The sequence below is a fragment of the Hemitrygon akajei genome, chromosome 24 (assembly GCF_048418815.1).
Source record: "Hemitrygon akajei chromosome 24, sHemAka1.3, whole genome shotgun sequence".
Lineage (NCBI taxonomy): Eukaryota > Metazoa > Chordata > Chondrichthyes > Myliobatiformes > Dasyatidae > Hemitrygon > Hemitrygon akajei.
In genome coordinates, this window is record NC_133147.1 from 26,051,231 (window position 1) to 26,065,396 (window position 14,166).

Here is a 14,166-nt window from a genome sequence, read left to right on the forward strand (position 1 = left end):
CTCTGGTGCTTCCCGCTTCTTCCCATCTCCCTTCCCCTTTTCCCAAACATGATTCCCTTCTCCCAGCCCCTTTACCTGTCTCAGTCCACAACAAAGACCCATATCAGAATCAGGTTTATTGTCACTGTCATATGTCATGAATAAAGTTTGTCTTTGGCGACATTGCAATGTATCAAATTACTAAAGCACTATGTACTTCCGGCCCAACGAGCCGCACTGCCGATCAACCCATCTGGTTAACCCAAGCCTAACCACAGGAGAGTTCACAAATGCCAATTAACCTAAGAGCCAGAGCGTTTTTGGAATGTGAGAGGAAAGCGGAAATCCCGCACGGTCACGGGACCTAGAATTAGTTCTGGTAATGGTTTGATCGCTGGACTCCAGTATAATGTTCCTCTAAGGGATTGCCATCCGTAAGTCCTCGGCTGGCTGTAGAGGCCGATCCAGGACCCACATAACGGCAGTGTTAGGGTGCAAATCCTTAATGGAGATCGGCCGCGCGTGACTTTGTCTAACATGGGGAAGCTGATGCACGGGCATACATCACATGGTCGTTGACAGATCGGGGACGTGCCGGGGGTGGGTCCAGTGGCTTGGAATGCGAGACGACTGTGGTCTCTGCGCTGCGGCAGACATCCGCCGCCTTCCCTGCCCTTGTGGTGTCAGGTTTCTGTTCCACGTTACACCCCATCACTACTCCCCTTCCCCTCCTTCCCTCTTCGCTCTTGCCTCTCCCCCTGTATTCGCCGCCTCTCCATTCTGCACCCCTCTCACTTCCACAATATCTCCTCCACCAGATCCGACAATGTCGTTCTCCGAAAGTGTGTCCAATTCGACGCTCGCTAGGAATCTCTCCTCCCACAATTCCACGGCCGATGGAAACAGAATTGAGTGGGGAGCAACTTCCGTCATGACAATGGTCATCTTCATCCTCACCTTCCTACTGGGCGTCCCAGGTAATGGCGCAGTCATCTGTGTGATTGGCTTCAAGATGAAGAGTAAGGTCCACACGGTGTGTTTCCTGAACCTGGCTCTGGCTGACCTGATCTATTGCCTGACCCTTCCCTTCACCATGGCCAACTTCGTCCTGATCTACTCTGGGTACAAACCCTACTTTTTCTGGAAGTTTATTGAAGACGTGATGTTCCTCAACGCATCCGCCAGCACGTATATGTTAAGTATGATCAGCATCTGCCGCTGCCTGGCTATTACTCGGCCCATTTGGTACCAGCAACATCTGAGCCCCACGTGGATTCGTGCGACCCGTTTCGGAGTCTGGATACTAGCATTTATCATGCGCCTACCCGTCCTCCTGCTTCGGGATTGGAAGAAGGAATCGACCGTCTTGGAGCCATTTTGGTTTGTTTTCATCTTCGGCCTCCCCTTTGTAATTATGATCACCTGCTACTTCCTGGCTGGCTGGAGGCTGCAAGGGAACAGGTTCGCCAACTCTAAGAAGCCTGTCCACCTGATCATCACCGTGGTGGTCAGCTTTATGATCTGTTGGATCCCCAACGCTGTCTGCGACCTCGTATCAACCTTCTCCACACCGATCCACCAGGACTGGTCGTTATTCACTGTAGCCCTGGCCTCCTTCAACAGCGCCCTCAACCCTATTCTCTATGTCTTCGCTGGCCGCGAATTCCACCAGGTCTTCAGGCGCTCCCTCCTCGCCTCGCTCCATCTGGCCTTTGCCGAGCAGAGGCTGGAACTGGTGACCCAGACCCAGACCTCCAAACTCACCTCAAATACAAATACGAGTTCCTCGTGGCCAGATAGCCGACTGCTATCCCTTGACTACAGACACAGTGGACAGTCGGATGTAATTGTGGTCAGCAGTGGAGGCTTTCCTACACTGTTGTAATCTCTCAGAACACATAGAAGATTGGTGGGTAAAATCAAAGCTCAGGACATCGGGGGGAAGGCATTGACATGGATAGAAAACTGGTTGGCAGATAGAAAGCAAAGGGTAGCGGTGAATGGGTGTTTCTCGGAATGGCAGGTGGTGACTAGTGGGGTGCCACTGGGCTCGGTATTGGGACCACAGCTGTTTACCATTTACGTTAACGATTTGGATGAAGGCGTAGAAAATAACATCAGCAAATTTGCTGATGATACTAAGTTGATTGGCAGTGTGACATGTGATGAGGATGTTAGGAGAATTCAGGGTGACTTGGATAGGCTGGGTGAGTGGGCAGTTACTTGGCAGATGGCGTTTAATGTGAATAAGTGTGAGGTTATCCACTTTGGGAGTAAGAACAGGAAGGCAGATTATTATCTGAACGGTATAGAGTTGGGTAAGGGAGTAATACAAAGAGATCTCAGAGTCCTTGTTCATCAGTCACTGAAGGTGAATGAGCAAGGGCAGCAGGCAGTGAAGAAGGCTAACGGAATGTTGGCCTTTATTACAAAGGGAATTGAGTACAAGAGCAAGGAAATCCTCTTGCATTTGTACAGAGCCCTGGTGAGACCACACCTGGAGTATTGTGTACAGTTTTGGTCTCCAAGGTTAAGGAAGGACATCCTGGCTGTAAAGGAAGTGCAGCGTAGATTCACGAGGTTAATTCCTGGGATGTCTGGACTGTCTTACGCAGAGAGGTTAGTACACGCTTGTACTGGGCTTGTACACGCTGGAATTAAGGAGATTGAGAGGGGATCTGATTGAAACATATAAGATTATTAAGGGATTGGACAAGATAGAGGCAGGAAATATGTTCCAGATGCTGGGAGAGTCTAGTACCAGAGGGCATGGTTTGAGAATAAGGGGTAGGTCATTTAGGACAGAGTTAAGGAAAAACTTCTTCTCCCAGAGAGTTGTGGGGGTCTGGAATGCACTGCCTCGGAAGGTAGTGGAGGCCAGTTCTCTGGATGCTTTCAAGAAGGAGCTAGATAGGTATCTTATGGATAGGGGAATCAAGGGATATGGAGACAAGGCAGGAACCGGGTATTGATAAGGAATTGATCAGCCATGATCTCAAAATGGCGATGCAGGCTCGAAGGGCCGAATGGTCTACTTCTGCACCTATTGTCTAATGTCTATTGTCTATTTAACATAGAACATAGACTATTCGGCCTACAATGTACCGTATCAAATAAATCAGTCGATAAATGGCCAATTAACCTAATCCCCTCGGCTTGCACAATGGTGATATCCTTCGTTTATGGTCATTCTACCTACTTAAACATCTCTTAAAGGTATTTAACCTATCTACACTTACCATCATTCCGGGCAGTGTGTGCCAGACACACGCCACTGTCTGTGTAAATAACATGGCCTCTGTATCTCCTTCGGAATGACACCTTCTCACTTTAAATGCACGTCCTCTGGTTTTAGACATTTCGACCTTGGGAAACATCCATTTCATGATCTTCTAAACCTTATCCCACCACCCCAGTGAAAATAACCCAAGTATGTTCAACCTCTCGTAGTAGACGGTGCTCTCTAATACAAGCAGCATTCTGGTAAATCTCCTCTGCACCCTCTGCAAAGCCTCGACATCTTTCCTGCAATGGGCGACCAGAACTGTATACACCTCTTTCACCAAGTAGTCTCCATGTTCCTATGACCTCTATCCTTACAAGTCACTTTCACCCACAGAACAGGATGATTTTTATCGCACCCTTCTCTGTAATCTCTAAACAGACTATTAAATCAGCAGTTTCTGATTTCCTGGTGGTGCCTGATGGAGTAACAGCAATCTGCCGTTGCTCCAACTCTAGTTATCTTCCTACTACCAACCTGTCTTGAAACTTATTTTTCAAGAGTGATATTTTTTCATTATGACTACATTAAGGGGTGGCCTGAAAAGGATGATCCCCTGCTTCTTTGGATTCTATTGTGGATATGCTGTAAAGCATACACGAGAAGCCTCTGAGAAGTTTCAACAATTCAGCTGTGAATTTAAACAAATAGGTGGTAAATTGGATTCTATTCAACAAACTCTTAATGAACACGGTAAACGAATAAAAATAATGAAGCAATGTCTCTGGAAACGGAAGCGGATCAACTGCAAAAGCTTTGTGAAAAGCAACCGAAGTCCAAAGAAAAGTTAAGACAGAAGATTATCAACATAGAAAATAGAAGTAGAAGGAACAACTACGGGTTCTGGGTCTTGAAAAATTAACCGAAGGTAATCCTCCTATGGGATTCTTTGCAAACTTTCTGCAAGAATTATTTCCATAAAATTTTGGTGTCTTCGCCTATGGTTGATCGAGTTCACAGGTCTTCTGTGTTTAGACCTCCTAACAGGAACTGTTAATACGCAAATCTCGTCGAAGAGGTACGATTGACTGTCATGGTTGCAAGATTAGAATTGAGGTTATGCAGGAACGAGCTAAGTTCAAAGAAGTTATGTCCGAGATTTTTTAACAAGGGTTTCTAGCCTTCACTTCGCTACCCAGCTCGACTCAGAATCACACTTAAAAATTGATTTTTCGACGGGTTTCGTTCGACTGCTGAAGCACAAAGGCTTTTATAATCCGAAGGCTAGCTGTTTAGTTTGTCCTTACGTGAAGACACAAGATTAAATGAGAAACTTTTAATTCGCAGATCCCGTCGAAGGGGTATGATTCGTTATAGGGTGGAATATTAAGATTCTCGAATACTATTCACTTGAGGTTATGCAGGATCGTGCTAAATTTAAACAAGGTGTGTTGGAATTTTTTAACAAGGGTTTTAACCCGTCCCTTGGCTACCCAGTTTGACTGAGAATCTCATTAAAGATGGATCCTTCGAATTGTTTCATTTGAAAATTGAAGCATAAAGATTTTTTTAAATAGGAAAGCCAACTGTTTAGTCTGTTTTTCCATGAAGATATAAGATTAAATGTTCAACGGCTTTCTGTATGAATGATTGTATCTTTCACTTTTGGTAAACCTTTGTAATTAATATCCCTTTTTATTTTTTAAGACTGTAGTTTTGATATCCGAGAATTGAATTTCTTGTTTGGATATTGTTTAGTCTAGGTTGGAATATAAACAACCTTGAAACTCATTGGAGCAATCACTAGTTTTTTGGGGGTTGTTCGTAGTTGTAGATGCCGGGTTTCTATTGGTCGGCTTTCTTTCTTTTAGAGGTGGGTGGGGTATGGTTTATTTTCTCAGAAACTGTTTTCGAATTTTTTTAGCCAACTCGTTGCTTGGTTACCATTTCTCAAGGTTTATGGATTGGTTGTAACTTACATTTAAACCATTCCTTTAGGTAATATTTAAAATGGACTAAGCTATTAATTTACTCAGTTTTAACGTGGAAGGGTTAAATCGCCCTGTTAAACGTAATAAGATTTTGCCTATATTACGAAATTTAAGGTCCCTATTATTTTTTTAGAAGAAACTCACATATTCTACATATTCTTGTAGATAATACACTTTCCTTTGTTCAACATAAAGTAGTGTCTGATACTAATGGACGTTTTGTTACAGCTTCAGGAAAACTAGATAATAAATTAATAGTATTTGCCAATGTGTATGCCCCAAATGTAGATGATCCAGGATTCTTTGAGCGGTTTTTTATTTCATTTTTACCAGATCTGACTCTTTATTCTTTGGTGATGGGAGGAGATTTTAACTGCTGACTAGACCCAATTTTAGACCGATCATCTTCTAAATCAGCGTCTCTTAATAAATCAGCTTTGTTTATTCAATCTTTTTTATTGAAATGTGGTATTGTTGATATTTGGCGTTTCTTACACCCTTTAGATAGGGAGAACTCGTTTTTTCCAATGTTCGTCATACATATTCTAGGACTGATTATTTTTTATTCATGGTCAAATTATTTCATCAGTTCGTTCCTGTGAATATAAAGAGAATGCTGTTTCAGATCATGCTCCTGTATTTCTATTGTTACGAACCCCATAACTGGGTTACTTACCAGCAAAGATAGAGACGTCCGTTGAAGTCTGATGATACTATTTTAACAGTATTTATTAGTAAAAATACACAAAAATAATATCAATGCAAATATACAGATAATATACGTCGTCAATACTAAATCTAAAAGTGTGGGTATAATAATAATCAATAAGAAATAAAATCTATCGTTGTCTGGGGATAATGTATTGTCCGATGGAAATATATAGTTCGTTCAGTTCATACAGGCTGCAGCCGTTGGGGACCGCTGTGTTGCAATTGTTGGAGATAGAGAGAGATTAGGAGAAAAACTTGCCGGCTTTCCTTTATGATTTCGATCCGTCAGGTGTCTCGTTGTCGTGGCCGTTCAAGTGTGACCTCTCCTTTAGCTAAACCGTTCTTCCATGATGAGCCCGCCACCCAGGCAAGGGAGGACGCACACGAGCTCTCACCGGCTTTCGCTATAAAACGCTATCACTGGATTTCTAGCGTTTCTCCTGGTGCGTCTAAAGGGGTGTTCCCCCAGACCCCTATTTTATCCTTACTCACGGGGTCTCAGATGTCAATCAGGTTGGGATGATGCAATCCCTCAACCAGACCACTCTGGTTGTCCCCTGAGGGGTTTCAATGAATAGTACAGTACTCAATACACAATTCCTTCTCCAAGAGACAATGGCAGTTATCAGTGGTTCCGTTCCACTGATGTCAGGACACATTCCAAACCTTGTGTAGTCTGGGTGTCTCTCTCTCATTTCCTGGGTCTCAGACCCGAAATAATAGCGATCTTGCGATTCTCAAAAAGGAGGGGGCGACTTTGTACCCTTCGGCCCCTCAGAGGTGCTTCACCTTCGTAACACTATATAGACAACTTTGTTATCTGATAAGGAATTTAAAAAATTTCTAGAGAGGCATGTTATTTTGTTTTTTGAAGAGAATAAAAAGGAAGAGACTTCTAATCTTATTATATGGGACACTTCCAAGCCCTATATTAGAGGACAAATTATTTCGTATACTGCGAATGTTAAAAATAAAACTAATAAAGAAAATCGAATTAGTCAATCAATTGAAACAATTAGATCAAAATAAATGCTATAGCTCCAAATCCTGTTTTGTATAAAAGACTTGCTGAAGTTAAAGCTAAATATGATCTTCTGTTAACATATCCAATTGAAATTCAAATTCTTTTTTTTCTAATTTATTTTTCATTGAAGTTCATTGCCACAGGTAACCTATCTTTCTGGAAATGTTTTCTCTGAGCCAACCTTTCGAAGCTTCATTGTCTTTTTTTTTGTAATTTATTTTTTTATTGAAGTTCATCAAACTAACATTTCCATAAGATTTATTTCAGACATTGTACATATATATAATATAATCATATATATCACAAAATCTCCACAAAGTATTGGGATATACACTTGTAGAAAAGAGTGGAAAGAAAAAAAACAAGCAAAAGGAAAGAACTATGTACAAGTAGAGAGTGATTTTTTTTTTACAACAGATTACAACAGAATAAAATCAGGCCCATGAGGCATTATGTAGTTAAACCATTTTTCCCAGTATGAATCAAATTGTTCCAGCTTTTGATTAACAGATGCTGTTATCTTCTCCATTTTGTAAATGTCCATTGTAATTTCCATCCATGTATTTAAAGTTGGGCTCTCCTATGATAACCATTTCCTAGTAAGAGTCTTTTTACCAGCCACCAACAGTATATTCATTAAATATTTATCTCTTTTCAACCATTCTTGAGGTATATATCCAAAATATATGGTCTTATTCTCTAAGGGTATTTCACATTTAAAGATGTCTTGTAGGGCATTGTGTATCCCCCTCCAATAGTTTTTGATAACAGGGCAGTCCCAAAAAATATGATAATGATTTGCATTTTGATTTCCACAATTTCTCCAGCAAACAGGGAGGCTACTATCATAATGGGATTTCTGAGAGGGTGTAATAAAATACCTTATCAAGTTTTTCCATCCAAACTCCCTCCATTTCTGTGAATTGGTACACTTCCATTGATATATCAATATTGTTGTCCATCCTTCCTCAGATATCATTATCCCTCCTTCCTTCTCCCATTTTGTTTTAATGTATGAAGTTGAATGTGTTTTAAGATTTGACAACCCCTTATACATGCTTGAAATGATTCTACTACCATTATCTGAATTACATGCTTTTCTAAAGAGCTCTATCAAGCATTTATTTGCCTTGGTTGCATTTTTAAGCGTCTTATTAACATATTGTCGCATCTGTAAATACCGATAAAAATCTTGTTTTTCTAATAAGTGTTTCTCTTTAAGCATTTCAAAACTGAACCGTGTTCCTTCTTTCATTATGTTGCAAAGAACTGTTATTTCGTTAGCTGTCCAGTTTGGTGTAAAATCTGAGTCATATGCACACCATTTAAGAATTGCTATATCTCCCTCTATATTATATTCTTTTATAGTAGTTTTCCATATTTTACGAGTCCATTTCACCCATGGGTTATCAATAGTATTTATGTACCTTTGCAGGTTGTTATCAACTAAAATTGCTTGTATGCGGAAGGGAAGTACCCGCTCCTCAATGTTTTACCATTGAGTGTCATATGATGGGTTGTACCAACATATCACAGCTCTCAACTGTGCTGCAAAATAATAATCTCTAAGAGAAGGTAGGCCCCATCCCCCGTTTCCCTTTGCTAATCCAAAGTTTTGAGACGAACTCTAGGCCTTTTACCTTGCCAAATATAACTTGATAACATCTTGCTCCATTCATTGAATTGATTTTGGTTAATCTCTATTGGTAGGGTCTGAAAGAGATAATACAGTCGGGGCAGTATATTCATTTTAATAGACTCAATCATTGAACTGAGACTGAAAAAAAAGGAATCAGATTGCCACATCTTCCTTACTTTTTTTATATAAAGGCTGATAATCACATTCTGATAATTTTGCCAAATCTTTTGGCATAATAATGCCCAAATATTTGAAAGAATCTGTGTGCCATGCCCAGGGATATCTACTTTCAATTTATCTTGGTGGGCTATAGTAATATGAAAGTAATTGGGTTTTATCTATGTTGATCTTGTGTCCTGATGATTGACCATATTGTTGAAAGGATTGCATCAATTTAGGTAAAGAGTATGTTGGTTGCCCTAGATAGATCAAAATGTCATCCGCATAACAAGCCAATTTATGCTCTGTCCCTTTAATAGTAATTCCCCTGATATCTTCGTTTTGTCTGATTATTTGAGCTAATAGTTCCAGATATAACGCGAAGAGTAGATAGATAGATAGATAGATAGATAGATAGATAGATACTTTATTCATCCCCATGGGGAAATTCAACTTTTTTTCCAATGTCCCATACACTTGTTGTAGCAAAACTAATTACGTACAATACTTAACTCAGTAAAAAATATGATAAGCATCTAAATCACTATCTCAAAAAGCATTAATAATAGCTTTTAAAAAGTTCTTAAGTCCTGGCGGTAGAATTGTAAAGCCTAATGGCATTGGGGAGTATTGACCTCTTCATCCTGTCTGAGGAGCATTGCATCGACAGTAACCTGTCGCTGAAACTGCTTCTCTGTCTCTGGATGGTGCTATGTAGAGGATGTTCAGAGTTATCCATAATTGACCGTAGCCTACTCAGCGCCCTTCGCTCAGCTACCGATGTTAAACACTCCAGTAGTGGTGACCATGAACAACCCTGTCTCGTGCCCCTTTCTAAGGTAAGACGATTTTATAAATATCCATTGATTTTAATCCTAGCAGTAGGATTGTCATATAGTGTCTGTATAGTTTTAATAATTGTGTCTTGGAACCCAAATCTATGTAAAACTCTGTAAATAAAATTCTAATCAACCGAATCAAATGCTTTTTCAGCGTCCACGCTTATCACTATTGCTTCGATTTTATTTTTTGTATATGATTTATAATGTGAAGTGTCCTTCGTATATTGTCTTGAGTCTGGCGTTGTCGTATAAAACCTGTCTGATCATTACGTATCAGTATGGGTAGAAACTCCTTTAATCGTTTGGCCATGATGGAGGTAAATAACCTATAATCTACATTGGGAACGGATATTGGTCTAAATTACCCACATTCCATTTTATCCTTGCCTTCTTTCGGTATAGCTGAGATTATCACTTCCTTCCAACTGGGTGGCATTTGTGCCTTTTTTAGAGCCCAGTTCAGTGTGGGGAGTAAAACAGGAATTAACTCATTTTTAAATTCTTTCTACCACTCTGCCATATACCCATCTGATCCTGGTGTCTTGCTTAATTTAAGCAGACTAATTGCAACTTTTAATTCAGCTTCAGTTATGTCAGCAGTCATCGTTCTATTTTGTTCTTCGCTTAAAGTGGGTAACTCTAGAGAATTCAAGAAGGTGTCAATTTGTGTTATGCTTTTCCCTGGAACTTTGGAATATAGCGTTTTGTAAAACACTTCAAAAGCTTCTTGAATTTCACTTAGCTTATTTGTTATCATTTTCGTTCTTGGGTCCCTAATTCTATGAATTGTATTTTCTGCTATCTTTTTTTTCAGTTTCCACGCTAGTATTTTCATAGATTTCGATCAACTTTATCATGTCTCTGTTTCAGAAACATTATGTTTTTCCTGATTTCTTGCGTAGCCAAATTATTTATTTCATTCCAAATTCTTTTAATTTCCCCGAATGTATCCTGTACCAAATTCAATTTGTGTCTTTTCTCTAGTTCCTTCAACCTATTTTGTAATTCCTCTGATGTTTTATTCCTTATATTTTTCTTATATGAAGATATCGCTATAATATTTCCTCTTAAGACCGCCTTCAGAGTATCTCATAAAATGGGAGGTGAAACCTCCCCATTATCATTAAATTCTAAGTAAAGACCAATTTCTTTTTTAATTTGTTCCTTAAAGTACGTATCATTGAGAGGACCTGAATTTAGTTTCCAAATAGTATTCTTTGGTTGTAGGTCAAAATCAATAGATAAATATATAGGGGCATGGTCACTTACATCTATTGTCTCAATTCCACGGGTGTTTATTTTGTCTTTGTCTTTTGCAAATTTTATGAAATAGTCTATTCTTGTATATACAGAATGGGGGGCAGAATAATGAGTGTAATCCCTTCTGTCGGGGAAAAGGTCCCTCCATATATCAATTAAACCAACATCCTCAAAAAGTGTATTAACTTACTTAAGTAAAGATATTATTTCATAGGTTTTTCTATTGGAAGAGTCTAAGTTTGGTTGTAATTGTAAATTTGTCTCCCCCACATATCAGGAGACCTTCTGTTTCCGTTACCATAATATCAGTAATTTTCTGAAAGAAACCAATATTGCTTCTCCAGGGTGCGTATATATTCGATACAGTAACTGAATTGCCGTCTATATTCCCCCTTACCAGAATATATCTGTCCTCTTTATCTGCCATTTCGAATACTTTTTCAAAAGTTAGCTTACTTGAGATAAGAATAGCAACTCCTCTCCTATATCCTGATTTATATGAGGAGAAAAACAAATTAGTGAAGCCCATTCTCTTTAGTTTTTTATGCTCATTATCACTTAAATGAGTTTCCTGTAAATATACTACATGGGCTTGTTCTTTTTTCATTTTGGATAAAATTCTCTTACGTTTGATTGGATTTAATAGCCCATTGACATTAAAAGAAATGAATTTTATCTTGTCCTTAGCCATCTGTATTTATCTGTCAATGTATCATTGCAATTAGAATAAAACTCCCTGAACAAATAAGAACCAGGAAACGCAAATAATAGCAAAAATGGCAACGAACGTGTGCTTCCAAGGCTGAGGTCACTAGTAGATGACCCTGCGTTGAGCAAGAGGAAATGTCTAGCTGTGGGGGATAACCCCTCTTACTTGTGAGTTGAGGACCCCCATTGTAGTATTCATAAAAGTCAGTGAACAAATCCATTACACAGAAAAGATTTCCCTGTGTACTCCTCCTATATATATATATATATATACACACACACACACACACACACAAATATATATATATACACATATGTATATGTATATATACACATACATTCGTACATACATACCCACACACACTACATACATACACATATATGCACACATATATATATTCTCATTTTGGTGGGGGGAAAAGAGTAAGTGAGCGAATAAAGAATAACAACTAAGTAATATAAAATCCACATTATAATAAGTATTTCTCGAGATAGGTATATCACCGTCTACTTTTGCTTCCATTTAGCTTCTCAACATTTTCAAAGTTAGCCAAACCTTATGGCTCTTCTGAAGGGGGTGAGGACTGTCTTTGGGAAACTCCCGGTCTCTTCCTGATATATTTCTCTCGGCCTCCTTCTGCCTCCTGACTTCTCGTTTCTCACACTATTTCCCAAGCGGAGCGGGATTATTCCTCAGTCAGGCTTTCCCTCGTTTTGGTCCTGCTGACGGGCAACCCTCTGGCCTTCATGTCTGTAGTCGCCTCTTCCACTGTCTGGTACAACCGCGTCCCGTCGTCATAAAACACTCGAAGTTTAGCAGGGTGCGGAGTTTGAAATCTAATCTTATTTTGCTTTAATACTCGCTTTGCTTCAGAGTGTTCTTTGCATTTCTGGAGGTTCGCGGGGGGGGGGGGTAATCTTGGTCGAAATATATTAATTTATCATCTAAAACCACTGTCTTCTTATCCCAGGCCCTTCGTAGAATCTGCGCCTTGGTGCTGTACCGAAGGAATTTAATTATTATTGAGCGTGGCTTTCTATCCTGGGTAGGTTTTGGGACTAACGCGCGGTGGGCTCTTTCGACTTCCAGCTCCATATCCGAGCGAAGCTCCAGCGCATCCCGCAGTAACTTTCCGACAAACTCCGTCATAGACGGGCCCTCCGCTCCTTCGGGAACGTTGTAGATTCTGATATTTTTCCCACGTGATCTTCCCTCCAGGTCAAGCAGTTTACCTTCTTGGTGATGTATGATTTTTATTGTCTTGCTCAGTATCCGTTCCACGTTTTGAACGCTATCTTCCACCTTCTCAATACGAGTCTCTGCCACCACTATTTTTTGATTAACGCTGGCGAGCTCTGACTTAACATCACGGAGCTGCTGCTTTATTTCTTTATGAAACTCCATTATTTCTTTCAGGATTTCCAAGATATTCGCCGCTTCGTCTGAACGAGGCCCAGCGTCCGCCTCGCTAACACGCGGTCGGGTCGGAGAGCCGCTCGCTGCACTCCTCTCGGACGTAGGCTCCGCAGTGTCGCTTTTTTTATTTCCATTCCTTTTCCCCATTCTTACCCCCCTTTTCAGTTCAAATATTTTTCGAAAAATATTATAATTGATGGGTTAACGGGGCTTAATACGCGTTTTTCCGGAGGAGCTGGAGACTTAAACTGCCATTCTCGGCGATGACGTCACCGGAACTCCTGAAATTCAAATTCTTAAAGATAAAACTCAATTTTACATTCAGGGAGATAAATCAGGCAAAGTCTTGGCCAACCAATTAAACAAATTAAAGAAATTCGCTAAACTAATGGTGATAGGACAACTGATTACTCTGAAATAAACGATACCTTTAGAGAATTTTATTCTAATCTTTTTAGTTCTGATTCCCCTATAGATAATACTGTAATGAATAATTTTCTAGATCAATTAAATATCCCTGCACTTCCTGCAGGTAATTGTAAACAGATAGATCAACCCGTTTCTTACGAGGAAATTGCCGAGGCTATCCGTCCATACTCGGGGAAGGCTCTGGGTCCAGATGGATTTTCTGAAGAATTTTACAAGGCTTTTTCTTCATTAATTATTCCACAGTTACACTTAGTCGTTTTGGATTCTTTCTATGAAGCCTCTATTTCACTTATCCTAAAGAAGAACAAGGGCCCAACTGAAAGCTCTTCATATAGGACAATTTCATTACTCAATGTTGATACTAAAATCCTTTCTAAAGTTCTGGCTCTTAGGAATGAATATATTATACCTTCTATTTCTGTTGATCAGACTGGATTTATTAAAAACTGACATTCCCACTTTAATATACGCCGTGTATTAAATGTTATTTACTCTCCCTTCCAGGAGATATAGGTTAAGTGTGATATTCTTAGATGCTGAGAAGGCCTTCGATCGGATTGAATGGAATTATTTATTTAAAACCTTAGAAAAAATTAATTTTGGACCAGATTTTATTCAATGGATTCAATTACTTTGTCTATCTCCTTCTGCTCGAGTTCTTAATAATTTTCAAAATTCCAAACCATTTAAACGTCATCGTGGTACTAGACAAGGCTGTCCATTGAGTCCTTTGCTCTTTGATCTAGCTTTAGAACCCCTTGCCATTGCTTTTTGAGAATCTAAT

At 39.7% G+C, this 14,166-nt stretch overlaps 1 protein-coding gene across 1 annotated transcript; it reads left to right on the plus strand.

Moving 5' to 3' along the window:
- Positions 1–805: 805 nt before the first annotated feature.
- Positions 806–1,864, plus strand: LOC140715687 (C3a anaphylatoxin chemotactic receptor-like). Its single transcript, XM_073028055.1, has one exon. It carries the CDS (start codon positions 806–808, stop codon positions 1,862–1,864), a length of 1,059 nt encoding a protein of 352 aa, XP_072884156.1.
- The last annotated feature ends 12,302 nt before the right edge of the window (positions 1,865–14,166 follow it).